This window comes from Alligator sinensis, unplaced genomic scaffold (assembly GCF_000455745.1).
Source record: "Alligator sinensis unplaced genomic scaffold, ASM45574v1 scaffold746_1, whole genome shotgun sequence".
NCBI classification, from domain to species: Eukaryota; Metazoa; Chordata; order Crocodylia; family Alligatoridae; genus Alligator; species Alligator sinensis.
Window position 1 is genome coordinate 1,423,769 of NW_005841959.1, and position 19,879 is coordinate 1,443,647.

Sequence of the window (19,879 nt, forward strand, 5' to 3'; positions counted from 1 at the left end):
CCCCAGCCCTCTTCCCTGCCTATGCAGGGGGTCGGACTCGATGACCTATTGAGGTCCCTTCCGACCCTAACATCTATGAATCTATAGGAAACCAAGTCAAAGGCTTTTTTGAAATCTAAATATATGACATCAACCTCTTCTCCTTTGTCCAGGTGATGCGTCACTTGGTTATAGAAGGAAATGAGGTTGGTCAGGCAAGACCTACCTGCAACGAAGCTATATTAACTATCTCTCAGAATGCTGCCTTCCATTAGACTGTTGTTGATGGGTTTTTCCATAATTTTTTCCAAGATCTTTCCAGGGATTGACGTCAAATTAATTGACCTGTAGATCCCTGGATCTTTTCTCCCTTTCTTGAAGATAGGAACCATGTTGGCCCTCTTCCAATCTGCAGGAACCTCTCCCGAGTGCCTGAGTTTTCAAATATACTTGCCATTGGTTGTGCTATGATGTCACCCAACTCTTTTAGCACTCTTGGGTGCATTTCATCCAGGCCAGCTGATTTGTGGATGTCCAGCCTCTCAAGCTGTTTCCTCACAAGATTATCATCAATTATATGTGTATGATCACCCTTACCCTGGTAGTCCTGCATCCTGTCAGGCAGGGTGATCCCCTTGGGTTGGTGGAAAACCAATGCAAAGTAATTGTTGAGATTAGCTTTTTCCTGGGTGCTGGTTGTCAGCTGCTCGATTTGGTTCAGCAAGGGTCTGATGTTGCCCTTGTTTTTTTTCCCAGCTTCCCAAGTATTTGAAGGAGGACTTTTTATTGTCCTTGATTCCCGTAGCCAGTTTGAGTTCAGTTTCAAACTGAAACTGAGCCAGTTTGAATTGGCTTTTCTGGTCTGCTCTCTACAGGTGTGGGCCAGTGCTGCATAATCCTCCTTAGTGGTAATTCCTGACTTCCATCCCTTATAAGCTTCTCTTTTCATATTCAGGAGGTCCATGAGTTCCCTATTGAGCCAAGGGGGTCTCCCAGCCCTTTCCTGAAGTCAAGGATTTCTGCATTGCTGACTGATTTGCCAAGCTTTGCAATTCACAAAGAAAATGATCAACTCATGATCACTATCACCAAGCTTCCCTTTGATTCTTAGATCACTAACTAGATCATCCCCTTTGGCCAGTACCAGGTCCAGCAGTGCCTCTTGTCAGCCTGTAGACTTCTTGAGTCAAACAGAACTCATCAGTGCAAGTGAGGAAGCTTTGTGACCGATCAGATTTGGCTGAATGTGCTTCCCATGAGATGTCAGGGTGGTTGCAGTCACCCATGACAACCATGCACTGAAAGCATACAGCCTCTGCCAGCTCCCTAGCAAATTCATGGTCAAGCTCTTCCTCTTGGTTAGGAGGTCTGTAACTGACTCATAGATTCATAGATTCTAAGGTCAGAAGGGACCTCCGTGGGCCATCTAGTCCAACCCCCTGCCCCTGGCAGGCAAGAAAAGGGTAACCAAACCTGGGATCATATGACCCCAGCCAGGTGCCTGTCCAGTCTCCTCTTGAAGACTCCCAAGGATGGGGTGAGCACCACCTCCCTTGGAAACGTGTTTCAGATCCTGGCAACCCTGACCATGAAGAACTTTTTTCTAAAGTCCAGTCTAAACCTACTCTCCAATAGCTTGTGGCCATTGTTCCTTGTTGTTCCAGGGGTTTCCCGGTAAACAGATCATTGCCTACTTCGTGTTGCTCTCCCCTTATGAATTTGTACGCTGCCACAAGGTCTCCTCTCAGCCTTCTCTGGAGAGGCTGAAGAGGTTAAGGTCCCTTAGCATTTGCTCGTAGGGCCTTCCCTGCTCGCCTCCAATCAGATGAGTGGCTCTTCTTTGGGCACTCTCCAGGCTGTCCGCATCCCGCTTGAACTGCAACATCCAGAACTGGACAAAGTACTCCATCTGTGGCCTGACCAGTGCTGCGTAGAGAGGGAGAATCACTTCCATGGGCTTGTTTGTGAAACACCTACGGATGCACGACAAGGTGCGATTGGCTCTGCCGACTACTTCATCAAACTGAAGACTCATGTTCATCCTGGAGTCAACAGTGACTCCAAGATCTCTTTCTGCCTCAGTGGTGCCAAGAAGGTCGCCCCCCAGCCTATAGGTATGATGGCAGTTTTTTCTCCCTAGATGCAGCACCTTGCACTTGTCCTTACTGAATTGCATCCTGTTGCTCTCTGCCCACTTCCCCAAATTGTTGAGGTCAGCCTGGATCTGGTTCCTCCTCTCTAGGGTGTTAGCTTCACCCCATATTTTTGTGTCATCCACAAATTTGGCCAGGGTGCTTCCCACCCCCTCGTCCAGATCACTGATGAAGAGGCTGAACAGCACCAGCCCCAGAACTGAGCCCCGAGGGACTCCACTGCACACATCTTTCCAGGTTGACACTGACCCATCCACCATCACCCTCTGAGTGTGACCCCTGAGCCAGTTTGCTACCCATTTTACTGTATAATCATCCAAGGCAAATCTCCTCAGTTTATTAATAAGGATGGTATGGGATACCATGTCAAAGGCCTTCTTGAAGTCCACCTAAACTCCTGCATCCAAACATTTGGTGGCCTTGTCATAAAAAGAAACTAGGTTAGTCAGGCAGGACCTGCCTGCTATAAACCCATGTTGGTTACCCCTCTATATAACATTAGCAAGCGGACTCCCACAGATGTGTTCCTTGATAATTTTTTCTAGGATTTTCCCTGGGATAGAGGTAAGGCTGACTGATCTATAGTTCCCCAGAACCTCCTTCCTCCCCTTCTTAAAGTTTGGGACAACCCTGGCCCTCTTCCAATTTTCTGGGACCTGACCCGAGCACCTTGAGTGCTCGTATCTCCTTGCTAGTGGCTTAGCTAGTGACTCCTACAGTTATATCCCCTTCACCAAATTCTCCCTCTATTCTAACCCAGAGGGTTGCTAGTCGCCTCACTTGGTTGCCAATCTCTGCTTGTAGGGAAGTGTACTGCTCTTTTACATACAAAGCTACACCCCTGCCCTTCCTCGCAACACGATCCCTCCTGTGGTCCACTCATAGGTCTCCATTATCCCTATTCATTGTACTCATTTTTGCTTAGAAGAAGGGCCAGTTCCTCCTGTTTGTTCTCCATTCTCCTGGCATTTGTGTACAGGCAGCTAAGCTTGCCATCAGAAGCCGTGGGATTCCCTGTCCTTGTAGAAGAGTCTTGTCCTTGGGCTGGGGTAGGAGTGAATTCCTTTGTGTTACCTGACCTGCTGATTCTGTGGTTGTCACTTGCAGGGCTTGCACTACTGATTGTCCACCCCTCCCCAGTGATCTTAGTTTAAAGCAGGTCAGCCATTCTGGCAGGGAAGAGCTTCTTTCCCTTTGGAGTGAAGTGGAGGCTGTCCTTTCCAATGAAGGCAGAAGCCATCCCTTCCCCTCTAACGTGGAGGCCATCTCTTCCCAACTACCGTTCCTTGTTTGGGCATTTTAATGGTATATTATGAAGCATAAAAAGACCTGAACATTGTCAAAATGAAATATTTATACCCAAGAATTTTCCTTTCCAGAGGAATTCAAATTTTGGAGTTTTTGCTTCAATTTGGAATGAAGTCAGATTTTGACATTTCTAGATTCTTGGCAAAAAAGGAACTGCATCAACTTCAGCAGAGCTCTACTTATCCCCTTTATTGTGGCTAACCTGAAAGGGATTCCACTATAAAAATGAGTGTATACTTAAGAAGATCATTTAAAGAATCACAGAAGATGTTTTTTAAAGTTAAACTGGTATCAAGCTTCTGTTTCCATAGGAAACAACAACATAAGTATCTACATGTTCAGTTATATGCTGTACTTACTGCACATTGTTTAGTACTTGGTTAACCAAGTACTAAATCAACGCGCAGTAACTCGTGCTACTGCACAGTAGCATTGGCACATGGGTTTTTAGTGACCCTTACTTATGCTCAGTAGCCTAATGCTACTGTGTAGTAGCGTATTAGCACAGTTTTTGCCCAGCATGCTACTGTGCAGTTAGCATCTCATGTAGACATGCCCACTGATTATTACCTTTCAGTACAGGCCTTATTGCCATTACATCTGAGCACCTCAAAATACTAAATTCCTATCAAACCTCCATGAGGTGAGGCAGCATAGGTACTGTTATCCTGAGTTTACACAGGGGGAAGCAAACCAGGAAGAGTAAAGACTCTGTCAGTTCTTACTTATTTTGAATGTATGTCTCATTATAGCCACAGCATGTGGCATAATTTAATGCGGTGAAGAAATTATAGTGGCAGAATAGTAGAATCTGGCCCTCAAGTGAATTGCCGAAGATCCTTTAGGAAACAGTGACAAAGCTGGGAACTGAACCAAGTGTCTGCCAGGTCCCAGTTCAATGCCCAGTTCAGGATCATTGCTTCTCTCTTTATAATAAAATAAAATTAACAACAACAGATTTTTAATGAATCCTGACAAGCGGCATCTCTTTGTAATGTTAACCAATGTATATTGGCTGAATGTAGATACTTTGGAATCTATACAGAAGGTTTTTGTAACTCTGAAAAGTGAAGCGATGACTTAAGGTCAGATGGGTCAAATTTACTCCAATGAACCTTAGAATTACACCAAGAGAGAAGCTAGCCCTTGATGTCCCAATGGGATAAGAAATAGTTTCTTTAAACTCTTGTATGCAGGCATGAGATAATATGGCAACATGTTATACAGCATAGCTGAGATTTTTGGAAGTGGTTAAGGAATTTCTGAGAACAAGTCTCAAGGAAAATCAATGGTACTTGTTCAACTAAATCCCTTAAGCATTTTCGAAAATCTTATTCTATGTCCCTGAGGTATCCAGTGCTTAAATAAACACGGAAAGCTCATTGTGATATCCTTAATATTATACAATGTGATTGAACACAGAATAATTTGCATTGCTATTTTTAATTAGTATTTTCTTTAAATAAGGCTTTTTGTTTTGGAAACTTTACCTAATTTATTGACATCCAAGAGTGCAATCATTCCTAGATCTGTACCTTGCCCAACAACAGCCTGTTTATCAGCCTCATACCTAAGAACCACAGAACGATGCTTTTTTCTAATAATTTATTAGCCAGATTGGAAATGCAGCACAGCAATCACAACACCTTTAACTCCCAGCATTAGCCTGAACACTCAGTTCCTCTGAGACAATGAATCAATGGTAATTAAGTGCACCCCTCAAGCATCTGGGTGGCAGCTTAATTATACATGCGGCTACAGATAAACATGGGTCATTCTGTTTTGTTAAGGCTTTTCACGCTAATAAGCAGCAGCCTCCTAAAAGCCTTTAGCCATGTTTTTTATATATCAACTTTGCTTCTGTTTTGAAGTCCCTGATACATGTTTATCTAACCACAGACTTGAGCTGGTGTGACACTGAACTCTGCTTTGGGGGATTTCTTTTTGTGCTTTTTCTGACACTGCTTTTGGCTAAGTTCAATTCTTTCTGGGTTGCTCCCCACCAAGGAGGAGGTTGGTATGGGGAGTACAACCACCCATTTTTCCTCATTTTCTTATAATTTTTTCCCATATTTCTCTTTAGACCTGATATAGCTTTTTAGATAAATGTATATATTTTTATATATTATATATATTACGTTAATTTGTATATTTAGCTACTCAAAATTGTATAAAGCACAAACTATTACCCTTTTTAAATATAGCTTCTTAAGTAAAAAGCATTTTTATTTTGCTACTAAGAAATAGGCCATACCTCCAATTGTAAAGGCTTTCTACAATTTAACCATCATTAACTTTAGGGGGGAAGTCTTCAAAAGACAAACATGTATTGCATTTGCAGGGGTTGCAGCGATGGGAAAAATTCTAGGATTTTTTCCTTCTCCCAGTTTCAAAGATGAAGGGAAAAGGATGGCAACAGAAACAACCACTTCATTTGGAAATTTGACCTTCTTGTTTATACATACAGGCACTGGGATCTAAAACTGTTAAATTTCTATTGGTGCCCATGAAAGAAACCATAATAAACTCAGTAACAATTTTGTTACACAATTAAAACATGTTAAAGAAAATGGTGAAATCATAGAATACAACAATGTAATTTGTCTTCCTGTTCCCTATTTAAAATGTTTTGGAAGAACAAGTTTTGTTAAGAAAACACCTCCAACATCCCCCTTTGGATAAAGTGTGAAGAATGTGCTTAGGTATTTAGTGCAGGTGTCAATAAATGTTTATTAAAGTGTTGGCTCTCCAAAAATTTTTGCTTTAAAGTGAGTTCTTAAAGAAAACCCATTAAAAAAAAACTTCTTGGCTAGGAAACTCTTCAGTCTCTCCAAGAGAAGGTTAAGAGGGGACCTTGTGGCGGCACACAAATTCATAAGGGGAGAGCAACATGAAGTAGGCAACGATCTATTTACCAGGGCACCCCCTGGAACAACAGCCATAAGGTACTGGAGAGAAAGTTTAGACTGGACATTAGAAAAAAGTTCTTCACGGTCAGGGTTGCCAGGATCTGGAACAGGCTCCCAAGGGAGGTGGTGCTTGCCCCATCCTTGGGGGTCTTCAAGAGGAGACTGGACAAGCACCTGGCTGGGGTCACATGATCCCAGGTTTGGTGACCCTTTTCTTGCCTGCCAGGGGCAGGGTGTTGGACTAGATGGCCCACGGAGGTCCCTTCTGACCCTAGAATCTATGAATCTATAACAGAAGTTACACACAAACTGGTTTTAAGTGATCAGAAACTGGTTTAAAACTGTAATAAAACAGTAGTTCAGTGCACATTAACTGGTTTAAAAATGGCTGAAACTGGTTAAAGATAAACCTAGTTGAATGTAGTATCAGACATAACTGATTTAGGTCAAGCCAGTTTATGAAACGTCTGTCCCAGGCCCCTTCCTGGTTCAAGTTAAATCACAATCCTCCAGGGGGCGGGGGTGGGAAATCTGGCTGGTGTAGCCCAGTCTGCCTAATGGAGACAGTGTAGACTCTGCCAGACTTCACCCCGCTGGAGGGAAGGGGGCAGGGGGTGTGGGCCAGCAGGCTCCGGAGGAGGGAGGTGGATTAAAGCCTCTGTCTCCCTTCTTCCAGCCGCACAGGACCCCAGCCCAGGTCTGCCCAGCTTACCCCCCTGCATGCTGCTCTAGCGGTGACAGGCATAACCAAAGCCCACCTAGGCAGCATCAGGTGAAGGGGGGGGCAGGGAGAGGACCCCTGGCTGGGGTCCCCATGTCTGTGAGAGAGGGGAGACAGGGCAGTTTAATCCCCCTCCTTACCCCACTTTGCCTGAGTCACTGCCCTGGCCAGTGTCTGGCTATTCCCCAACCCCCTCCCTCCCGGGACAGTTCTGGTAAGGGCTGCTTCCCCCTTCCCCCTCCAGGCACACTCCCAGGGTGGGGGTTTAAACCTCTCCCCAATCATACTCAGCGGCCTGCCAGGGCCTGGTCACACCCCCCGCATCCTCTGGTCAGCTTCCCTGCAGCTTTGCGGCTGGTACTGAAGAGAAGAGAGGGCTCTAGTGTCACCCAGCTTCTAGCCTGAGCCACTGCAGGCGTGTGGCTTCCATTTCTGGAATCAAAAGTGAATATCTATTCACTTGCAAATCAGTTCAAACTATGCCGGTTAGACACACCTGCAAAGATTTAATAAATTTAGGCTCCGGCTTTTTGAATGCCTGTACTTAGCCCTTAAGATAATTTGAGAGAGAAGCGGTGGCATAACAGTATAATGACAAAGTCTGGCAGTCTTCAATGTTTTCTTTAATAAACAGCTGCCCTGCAATACCTAGTCTAACAAATGGTGAATTAATAAAATTATGGAGGCTGTAAACTTTGATGGGATGAAATCATCATTTATTTTTCTCAACTATTTTAAACAAACTGTAATGAAACACAAAATACTTTTATAAAACACCAGAAGTAAAATCCACTGGCTTCAATGAGGCCAGGATTTTACTTTGGATATTTCACATTTGTAAAATCCAAGAGCCTATTTAGGCCCTTAGATCACACAAGGATAGTATGAAGTCTTCAGAGTTAATAAGTGTGAAACAGAGAAAAAAATAAAAGATCAGAAACAGGCCCAAAACATTTTAGCACCCATATTTTCAGACATAAAATCTGACTTATACCTACATAGTTCAAATGGCCTGAAAACCCTGCAATACAGGAACTGAAATATTTCAGTCAGTCAGTCTTCCAGAGGAAAGCAAACACTTTACTTTCACACAGTTCCATTCTATTTATTCTATGGAAAACCAGGATAGACTGCCACTTAAACTGGAAAGGCTCACAAGCATATAGTGCTCATCAACTCTCAAACCTTCTATAAAATATACTATTGGTGAAAAATATAATCTTAAAAAAACCCTATACTCTATGGAAACTATATGAAAGATTAAATACATTTGTATATTTCTAAACGAGAAACATAGTATATTTATGGCCAGAAGCAACTTACTGGAACATACTGTGGTTGATGTTTACAATCTTAGAAGCAATATTCCACTTAAAAACCAGCGTATTTAAAAAGAGAGAGACAAAGATGAAAACGATATATTGCTATAATGTACTTGTTGGATGATGGGGAGTACGGGATTTTGTTAAGAATAGGTATTTTTAACATCTCAGATTTCCAGATTTTTATATTTCAAAATTACTTCCATATCACTTCATTCTCTTTGGCAAAATAACAAAAATGATCTGAGTTTAATTCATTAGCCAGATTGGAAGATCAGCACAGCACTAAGAAATACTGTTTGTGCTTTTGTGGATTTGGTAATTTTTCTTGCATCTTTCATGATGCTGCAAGGATTTTCATTTTCTGTTCAAAATATTTATCAACATACAGATTTCAAGGATTAACTCTGTTCATTAGTGAAGCCACTCCCTTTAATTCACCCAACCCTTTAGCCCCACTAGGGGATATGCTTAAAATACTGAGGTTTGACACAGTTCCAGAGAACATGTGAACACAGATCCTAAGCTGAAATGTGAGAGACAGCAGAAACACAACCATCTCAGAAATTAAACTTTAAAACTATACATATTTAGGAATTGCAAAGTTAAGGTCTTGCTCATTGTTTTGTCTTAACTTAGGCTGAAGTGGGCTCGCACAGTTTCTTGTCACTGTAACAGCAGTGCAAAACTGCTGGTTCAAAGTCACCAGACATTGGATAGACATCTGTTCCTGAGATATTTGCTGCTTCTAAAAGTTGTTAAGCTTGCCCCTTTTGGGAAAAGGGACTATAAAGAAGCATAAGTATATAGGCATATACTTACAGCAGAGGGCTTTCTGCAGTCTTCGGAGTTTCATGGCAGTTCTATAAGCCGAGAATCTGACATTGTTCAGGTCAGCTAGATGGGGAAGTCATAAAAGTAAAAATTATTTTCACCAGAGAAATGTAAGTGTTCAGTAACAGCCTAACAAATCAGGTTATAAAGCACAACCAAGAATACAGCCACTAGGTTACACACGAAAAATTGCAAGGCAGAAATTATACTTTTCAAATGGAATTTGTATTAATAAAATTCAAAGACACATAACCATTCAAAAACAAATTAAAATCAGTCTCTTAACATATGGGCACAGCTTGATCTGCTTCAAAGATATTTTTACTGGTAATATAATGACACTTAAAATTACAAAAAAGACAGCATTTCGTATTATTTTAGATAGCCTTTCAGGTTGTGGCTACTTTAAGAGAGCTGAGAAACATGAAACTCTTCCCTCTGTACCTAATGTCAGAGTAGGCATGTTAGAGCAGCTGAAATAAATGGTTTTGGCATAGAAAACATGGTAGTCAGCTTCTAGTCTCTGCATCTAGGAGCCGAGAAAGACAATGCACCAAAGAAAAACATACAGCTTTTCAATGTACTGAAGCAAGACACTTCCGCTTAGCACCATATTAACTAATATTGGAGCCCCTGCCTCAAGATCAAGATTTCTCACAAATCTACTTCTTGAGTTCATCCTGCAGGCTAACTTTTCAGCAGCCCCTTTGAAGGCCCAATGAGCTGACTAGTTCCTAAAATTGAGATGGAGAGAAAATTAGGGTCCAGGAAATAAATCACAGAATATGGGTTTTATTCCAACATTTTAAATTAAAACCATCTCAGTTAGCTAAAACAAAACATTTGAAGAGCTTCCCATTAAACCTGAAAAGAGAGTCCAACAATCAGGGCAACAACAATCAGATAAAATCTTTATTTCTCAGTTAGGCTACAGACCAATCCAATCAAGTAACAAATTCTGTACACTGATTAAAAACATGTTTTTCAACTATAAATGAAACTAATAGCATTTTATATTTTCAAACCATTACAAAGCTTTTCAACAACCTGTGAGATTGCTAAATTAGCATGATTCAAGTATGAAATGCAACTACCTCTGGGGTAAAATAAGGCAGTTGTTCAATAGCACACGGGAGTTTATGACAAGGAGTTAAGAAACAAAAGGTTAGAGGAGGAGTGAGCTTAGACAGATACCATGCAATTAACCAAACTGGAATTTGGCCATGAAACCTGTATTAACACCATTATTCTTAGGAAAATTGTCCTGAGATTATTAATAATCAGTTAACAGTCTTGTAATTCACTTCCCCTCTGCGGCAGCTAAAGGCAGTGTAATGGTCCATTATTTGCACGGGAGCAGCAGCATAGATCGGCTCTGAGCCAGTTTGCTGAATGGCTTTTGGCAAACCACAAGTCTACACTGTAGTCAATGGCATAGCAGGAAGATATTGGAGCTGGCTTTAAATGACTTTACTTGGGTAATGGAGGCAACATAGTTGTGGCAGCACAGCTTGTAGTGGTTATCATTTATAATAGTGATTCTCAACCGGGGTGTTAAAGCAGTTTGGGGTGCCCTGAGATCCTTTTACGTGTGCCATGCAATGTTAGTTCTGTTAGGTATGCGAACATGATTCACAAAATAAAATCCAGAGATTTAAGTAGGAATCCTTAGTGTTGAAAACATTCTGACCTGTTGTGGGGTCCTACTGACTTCTCTGCAATTGAATAATTGCTTTATTAGTTTTCACTTGTTTTTTTGACTACAGAAAAATAAGAACTGGAATTTTCTAAGGGGTGTCTTGATTCTAAAAAGGTTGAAAACCACTGGTTTAGAGCTGGCCTGGGTATCTCTACATTACACTTTGTCTGCAACACAGGCAAGCTCTTAGTTTCCAAGAACCAAAATTATAACTGTAGAACTTGTATTCCACATACAGACAGAAAGATGTGCAGTCATTACAATAATAAGCAATGGTCTTTTTGTGCATACAAGTAGCCATTCCAATATTTAACTGATCACAGGCAGCTACAATCCTGGTAAGATAACCAACAAAGCACTTGAGGATGATTCTGCTCTCCTAATTTTTTGCTGGACCCATGCTTGTTCCTAAAGGGGTCCTTCTACTTCAGTCTTGCAAAGGGAAACTGTAAGGCTTAAACAGACCTTATTGCTAGAAAGTTTTAAAGATGTAAAGACTATATAAATACAAAGAGCTAATTGTAAAATGCACTCTCAGGTCTACATATGCATTCCCATCATACATTTTAAAACACTATACATGTTTGAGTACCAGACGCAATACAATCTCTATTACCCAAGTTTTATTTTCATTAAGCTGTTTTGTAAGGGTCATTTGAGCTTTGCTTATTTGATAGATGGTGTATACCTTTTAGCTAGGTATACAAGACACTGTCTCCAAAACACCTTGTCTTGCAGAGGAAGTCGGCAGCCTTCAGCTTTGTGTATTTGCCGATTTCCTTCTCTACACAGTTCCATGCACCTTTCGAATGGGCAGTTCTCTAGTGAATTGTTCCCACAATTTCAATCTCACAATAATACTGACAGGTCCATAAACCTTAATGTGGTTAGAATAAACTGTGTAATTTAAACAAAGTAACTTAATCTATTTTGAAGGCAAATTAATAAAGCACTCCTTTGCAAGGCACTGTGACTTCAGTTTCACTTTGGAAACTTGTTGGAAATTTACATCTATTCCAGAAAGGGACAAAAAGCAAAAAAGCAAACCCCCTGGCCCTGCCAAAACAAACAAAAAAACCACAACCCCCAAAACACCCCCTCCCCAAAACTCCAAACCCATTGCAGTTTTAGAGAAAGAGAAGTAAAATTTCTTTGTTAAAAGTGAGATTGAAAAAATGAGTAGCACGGAGAATAATATAGACTAGACTTTTGCTAGCATATGACAAGAGGGTTATATATCTACTAACTGCCATACTTAAAGATATTTTTTCCACTTATACTTAACATTTACAGAAAAATATGTAAGGCAGTGCTACTGCAGAAGAGAAAGAACAGTCTATAAGATCAATTTGTCTCAAGAGAAAATATTTTTTATTCATTCTTCTACAAGCACAACAACTGCTCTGCTTTCCATCAACACTGTGTAATGCTGCTTGCTCATCACCTGAATCTCCAAAAACATAAAATACATAAAGGGAACCCAGGTGTTGTGGGTGGAAAAAGCAATAAGCTGCAAAAATGTGTTAACTGAAAAGGAAGACATGGTAGTAGCTATTATGTATACATTTATCAATATCAATTTCTACTGTTGTGAACATTTCCTCACCCTATAGTTCTGATCTTAGTAGACAATGGTCTTTCTGCCTTCCTTACATCACTGACTCCAGTCTTTTAGTAGAGGATTATTCTTGTTAATTTCTCCAACTTTTCCCAGTTGGTGATTGCCTTTTGCTTCTTTCCTGCCACTTTCTGTAACAACTTCCTTCTGGTTTCAGTGCCACTGATCACTCCACCCTTAAATTCCTGCTTTCATCCATGATATTTTTGCAAGACAAATCATCATATTTTTGAAAGACAAATCATGGGTTATTCTAATATAACATCTCTATACAAAAATATAATGGTTAGATGGCTTTCTACATTGCTTTATGAGCTCTCTACAGGACTAGAGTTTGAATTCTGGGTTACCATATTTATTCAATTAGTAGATGAGTTTTTTCCCCCATTTAACATGATGAAATAAGCCCCTCACCTTACAACTGAGCATGAGGGGGTAGGGGTAGAAATCGGGCAGTCTGAGGCTGCTGGGCGGAAGAGGACAGCACTATGGGCATGTCCTCACATGAAGGGGTGTGTACTTGCAGTAGCAAAATTTGCTACTTTTTGCCACTAAGCACACCTCGCATGTGCACTTTGGTGCAGGGAAAAATGCCTTCCTTCAGGCAAACTGCCCTTTCCCCACTTCTCCCAGCTCCCGGCTTGCTGGAGGAGCTGGGGCAGAACTAAAGGAGGGGAGATACTCTGGCCAGCAGCCAGAGTGTCTCCCTGGAGGGCTGAGCCTCTATGTCTGCTGGCACACATTCCTGTGACGTGCTGCATTGCATCACTTTTTTTTGTATTTTTTTTTGTTACCAGGATTTCCCGGGAGCAAATTTTGCCCCCACACTACAAATTTGCAGCACAGAGCACATATTTTAATGTTTTAAACCTTTTAAAAGAGGTTTGCAGAGACACAAACTGCATGTGCCTGCACATCTGGATATGGCTTATAGAAGGTAGGGGGGGGGGGGGCAGGCAGCAGGAGCCAAGCTGCCTGCCTCTTACTGCCTGCTCCACCACCTCCACACACTTTATTGCCCCATTACTGCCTATCCACCATGTCCCCCACCACCTGCCCCATTACTGCCCCCCTCATCACCTCTCTTTCACCATCTGCAGTTGTGGAACAAGGGGTGAATTTAAGATGGTCATCCAATAGTTGGATTTGATAAATTTTCCACATGTAATATCTAATAATTGGAGGGTCATTTTACATTCAGGGTCATCTTGTATTTGGGTAAATTTGGTAAATCATAAGCATATCACAGTTCAATCACAGATAAAACAAGTTGCTTTGTGAAGATGGCACATCTGTGACTTTTTATACAACAAAGACCTGGCAATCAAGGGCATTTGGGGATCTCTGCATAGTAGCTCTGTCAATATGTATGGGGTTCCATCAGAGACTGCTGCATCCCTTAAAACTCCACATTCACTATAATTTTAAATGCTCTAGGATTTTCGGGAGCGCATGTCTTGAATATTTTAGCTCATGTCTACCTATTTCTATCTTCCTCTGGAGGAATTCCTGGAACTAGCTTACCTCTGCATAGATTGCCAGAGAAGGTGGCAGATAACAGCAAAAATAGTTGAAGACCTAAATTTTCTCCTGCTCCTAATGCTGCCATGTGCTATACTTTAACCAAGATCCATTATTTAAGCTAGCTTAAAATGATGCTGGGGAGAAACTTATCTTCTCTAAGAGCTTCAACACTAGCAGCAATGGAAGCAACTTGCAGAAGGTTGAATAGGAAAATAAAATGTTCTATTTGGGATCAATATAGTGTATGTATGTGGAATGGGGACCCCAACGCAGCAGCCTGCCATGGCCCTCCTACAAATTAATACCCTCCTATGAAATGACCAGGATACAAAATGTTCCCGTCCAGACCTTTCCCTCTGTAGTACAGACCCTCCTCCACAGCTTTTTTTGTTCCTTTCCCAGATGATCTTCCCTGACTGCCCCCCCCCCCACACCCCCCCCACACTTTGCAAACAGGCTAGGGACAGAAGTTACACATAAACCGGTTTAAGTGATCAGAAACTGGTTTAAACTTGTAACAAAACAGAAGCTCAGTGCACATAAAACAGTTTCAGAATTGGCCAAAACTGGTTTAAGATAAACCTGGTTGAATGTAGTATCAGACTTAACTGATTTGGGTCAAACTGGTTTATGAAATGTCTGTCCCAGATCACTTCCTGGTTCAAGTTAAATCACAGTCCCCCAGAATCTGTGCTGTCTGCTTTAGAGAGCAGGGCTGGCCACACCACCTTTGCTCCCTAGCTGGAGTAGAGAGGGCTGGCTGACAAAGGTGTGGGGGGTGGGCAAATCTGGCTGGGGATGCAACCCAGTCTACAGGGGTGGGGCCAGGGAGGGGGTTAAACATTCCTTCCCCTGCTCAAACTTACTAATGGCTGCAACTGCGGACTACAAATCCCAGGGGCACCTGGAAGCAGGAAGAGGAAGTGATGAGCAACCCTGCAGAGTCCTGCTATTGTAATTCTGAACTGCAAATCCCAGAGGCCTCAGAGGCAGCAGGAAGAAGAAGTGAACACAGCCAGACACCTGTGTTTTAGCACCCCCCAGCTTCTGGCCTGAGCTACTGCAGGCATGTGGGTGCATTTCCTGAATCAAAGGTAAATGTCTGTTCATTTGTTTCAATTTAATCTGTGCATTTTAAAGTAACCTGCAAAGACTGAACCAATTCAGCCTTGGGCTTTTTGACTGTCTGTACTTAGCCATAAAGAAAACTAAGAAATACATTTCTGCCTCCCTCCAAAAGGTATGATCTGAAATAGAGGTTCCTGGAAGTTTATCTTCAGATACTTCAGCTCTTGGAGCGTATCTTTCAAATTCTAGATTCAAAAAGTGAGAAGCAAATGCTCATGAATGTTCCTTCCCCTAAGTATACTATAGTGTTATGGGGAATGAAACAAACTGAGGAAGATAATAAACAAGAAGCAATGAAGATGATAATATATACATCCGAGAAAGAAAAAAAAAATCTGACTTTATCCATTCTGCCATGAACCATATTTTCATTTCAGGGAAAATATTTGAATAGGAGGATTCTGCCAGCTAGACACACCAAATATCTACTATTAACCTCTCAATGGGAACAGAATCAAGAGAGACATTTACTCCACCACAGAAGGTAGTATTTTCTCCTGAAAGGTTAGGCAGACCAGAGAGATTCTGCATTGTGTAGATGATGCAAGTCAGCTACATGATCCTTGCAGGCTTCTACCTCAGCTCTACTGTTTGACTCAACCTTTCTCTTAGCCCATGAATAGAATTCAAGATGCTTCTGCTGCTGGAAGATAAATCAATCTAGACAGCCACTAAACATGATTTCAATAGCTTCTTTGCTGCAGATACTGTTAAAGATTTCCCATCTGCTGTATGGCAACTAACGATTTCCTCCAGGTCTAGTAATTGACTAAAAGGTATTCTAGAAGAATTGCCATCCCTTTTGTATGACTAATCAAAGGGATTACAGATTCCCTAGTGGAAGAAACAGTAATAGAAATATCAGGGAAAAAAGGGTCACTAGACAATCATGCAATTTGCTCAAATATATTGTAGTGCCCAATACCTACTCCTTAAGATGTGACTATCCATTTTCTATGGCAGGGCTGTCCAATCTCCGAATAGCCAGGCTCCTGCCAAGTAGGCAGCAGAGTATCTCTTCTGTATGACAAAGCAGGCTCCCTAGGCCCTCTCCCACCATCCTATCTTGCTTTAGAGACCCCAGCAACAGGAGCAATAGGGGTAGTGGTGGCCACATGGAAGCCCTCAGACCTCATGTTAACCTCTTGCAGGTCAGATACAGCTCCCAGGCCACCAGGTGGACAGCCCTGCTCTATGGGAAAGATCTTTGCCCACCAGCAGATCTTTGATATCATAGAAGATGCAGCCAAGTGATAAAAATCCAGAATAAATTCAGAGTATTTTGCCCAATCCCTTTTTTTTTAATATTGCAGTATAGGCTACAGCAGGATAAGGCCCAGGCAAGTGGAGCTAGTGGTATGGGAATGTAGAATGAACGCATGAAATTGGTGCTTCTGCTAAACTCATCTAGAGGGAAAGAGCTAAATGTTAACATAACCCTCATTGTCACTGGATTTTGAAAATACCATCCTCCAGAGGTAAGTGGAAAGGCACCATTTCAAGCTATGTCGTTGTACCCATAAAGACTAGAAATCCTTTTTTTCAATTAAGGCTTAAATTCTGTAGTGCACTTCAGCTACAAACTCCATGACAACAGAGGCACAGAACATGAGGATCAATCTCTAACTTGAAAGAGCTGAGACTACAGTGTATCTTCAGTGTATTTTCCAATATGTTTCATTCACAGTAATTCTTAACTACAATTATTACATGCATCAGCATCAGTTTGAGTACTCCTTTTGGCAGTGGATGGGCAATCAAAGATCTCTGCTAGGTGGTGAACGGCTTGCATGAAAATGTGAGACACCTACTTGAATTAAAAGCAACACAAAATACAAACAGTAACAATGATCAGCCTAAAATGACAACTAGAAAAACAACTATTTCAGGTTAGGTCCCAATTTTCTCAAATAAATTTGGAAGGGAGTTATTTATTCTGGTTTTGAACTAGAAATAAACACATTGTATATACCTTATTGTCTGGAGTGGCAAGCAACAACAAAAAGACAACATTTGAAATAATGAATGCCCCAGTTCTGAACATCCATGTTTTGTACAGCAGACCCTGGAGAAAATGTTACTTCACTGGGTATCAGAATTTTTCTTGAAAAGACCAATGACTCAACAGTAACTCCAGCTGTTAAGAGTGCTGAATGACTGGAGTGTTTCATTCGATAATGTACTGTCCTCTGACACGTGCTAAGCCATCTATATGATTAAATGTTTCTGAGATGGTCCAAGCTGTCTCTGCCAAATGCTGCTCATATAACATACTTGGCGCGCACACATAAAAAACATAGTAAAAAATCAGAGAGTTACTCAAGAAGCGGTTTCAACTTGGAAGCTACTTTGATCTTTTGTGTAAAATAAAATAGATATCTTTTTAAGTTGATCACAGATAAAGTTCACAGACACAAGTTTCCTCCTTGAAGGACAAAACACAACAGTGCCACTGAATACTATCAGTGCTTACTAGAATTCTCAATTCCTGCCTATTAAAAAAAAACAAACCAGAATGGTAGTTTAAATGCCTCATGTGATGACTTTTTGAATTTACAAAATGGAGAAAGTCATAAACTAATCTTAATGCAGCAACTACCATATTTCACTGAAACTAAGACAAGGTTTTATCCCTCATTCAACATGGGGGGGAAAAGCTCCTTGCTTTAGATTCAAACACAAGTGTGTGTGTGGGGTGCAGCAGCTGTGGCTCAGGGTTGGAGTTGGAAATACAGTTGCTACCCCCTGTCATCAACTGCCCCTTTGCAGTTTCTGCTCTTCAAACTTTGCTACATATTTTTTTTAAATTCCATTCCTAGTTATCTACTAGGAAAAAAAAATGAACCTCCTGCATATATACCTCCACAGTCACAATTTATACAACATCAGATATTCTGAAAGGGAGAAATAGGCATCAGTTTATAGCAGGGATGTCAAAGATATGGCCGCTGAAGCTCCATCATTTGGCCTGCTGTGCCACTGTAGGTCTTGGACAGGACCTGCATACTGGACCAGCCCCAAGGAGTGCACACAGTGTGCGGGGCTGGATCCAGCACACTCACCATGCAGCAATCAAGTTAGTTCCATTGTGTAAGTGGTATGCAGCCCACGGGGTTGGTCTGGGAGGCTCATGGTACCTATACCAGATTAGCTCTACTTGTTGAATCCAGCACTAGTGGCCAGTCTGTGAGCCCAATCCAGCCCACGGACCAGCTCCATGCCTCTTATGTGGACTGTGGACATAGCCCACATGCTCATCTGGCTTGCTAGGCAAAATGAGTTTCACACCCATTGGCTTACAGAATGACATAGCAACTTTATCAAGAATTCAGTAGCATGTAAGGCACCACAAGTGGTACAGGAAATCTGCACTGGAGAAGTGCCCACTAGCAAATAAAACAAATATAAGTCAACGGTAAAAAAGATTAGGCTTGCAGACAAACAGTTTGGAATCACCATTTGAGCGAATGTGAATGGCAGAGTTGACCTTTGGGGTGAGGGTTGTGTGTGACCACCTAGGGCGCTGTAGTCAGGGGGGTGCCCCACATACAAACACACACACATACCCTGCCCTTCCCCACTGCTCATGCCAGGTGAGAGCCATCAGGGAACTTCAGTGGCAACTAATCCTGTAGGCGGGGCAGCAGGGCTGGGCCCACGCTCCCCTGCAACTACTCCCGGAGCTGGAACTGGCCAGATAGGGCAGCAGGATAAAAATCCCCGGGACAGCAGCAGCATGTACTGCCAGGCAGCATGACAGGCCAGAAGGGGGGCACAAAGGGCTGGGCCAACGGCAAGGCGGTGGTGTTTAGCAAGAAGGTGGCATGGCTGGTGGGCCTGACTTGTGTGCCAGGGGCTTCACTATCACAACCTTCTGGGGCTGGAGGCCAAGCTGCAGCACCCCCCAGCCATAGCTACCACTCTCTAGGGTGAGGGCATGGGAGGCCAGGTGGTGTTGGGTGGTGACAAACTGCTGCTGGGGCTAGTCTTCCTGTGCAGGCAGCCCTACCTGCTGCCCACCTTGCCTACTGCCTGTCCACTTGCCCTTCCTGCCATCCTTCACCAAGCCCCTGCTGCCCTCAGCCCTGCAATCCAGTATCAGGCCAGCATCTTGGGTGAGAGGACATGTGCTGCCCCACAATAGTTCATGGAGTCCCCTACCATCCACAGCCTCTGGGGCACATGTGTTTCTCATGCGTGCATCCCCATACACACACACCACTCCCACCCACCCAGCCCTACACATTATTGGGCAGAATAGATAACATGGGCAACCTGAAGGCCACTGCCATAAGCCTGACAAAGGACCCAACAGCCCCCTTACGCCTTCCTGATTTAATATAAAGCAACTTAGAAACTTATTGTATTACACGTGTGTAATAAAGAAGTTAAAAAAAAAAAAGTAAAATATAAAAAATAAATGCAAAAAAGGGTACCAAGTAGAGGTATGTTCTAGCGGCAAGGGCTGCAGGTAGCTTTTATCTTTCCAGTATCACTTTACTTTGAATTAGGGGAGAACCCAAAAGCTAAGGAGAGACATTCAAAAAGCCTGAGCCTGAACTGATTCAATCTTTGCAGCTTAGTCTAAGTTGCCTAGGCTGAATCAGTTTGTAACTGCAGAGACATACCCTCTGGACTGAAAAAATGCAGTGGCTCAAGCTAGAAGCTGGGGCTGCTAGAGCAG

The 19,879-nt window shown here is 42.3% G+C and overlaps 1 protein-coding gene across 10 annotated transcripts in view; it reads right to left on the reverse strand.

The window, feature by feature from the left end:
• DMD (dystrophin) overlaps positions 1-19,879 on the reverse strand; it is a 1,961,037-nt gene that overhangs the window by 78,701 nt on the left and 1,862,457 nt on the right. For all 10 annotated transcript variants that reach the window (XM_025200207.1, XM_014518487.2, XM_025200208.1 and 7 more), the window contains one exon: positions 9,215-9,289. In XM_025200207.1, the coding sequence (XP_025055992.1) occupies positions 9,215-9,289 (75 nt within the window). The remainder of the gene's footprint in view (positions 1-9,214; positions 9,290-19,879) is intronic.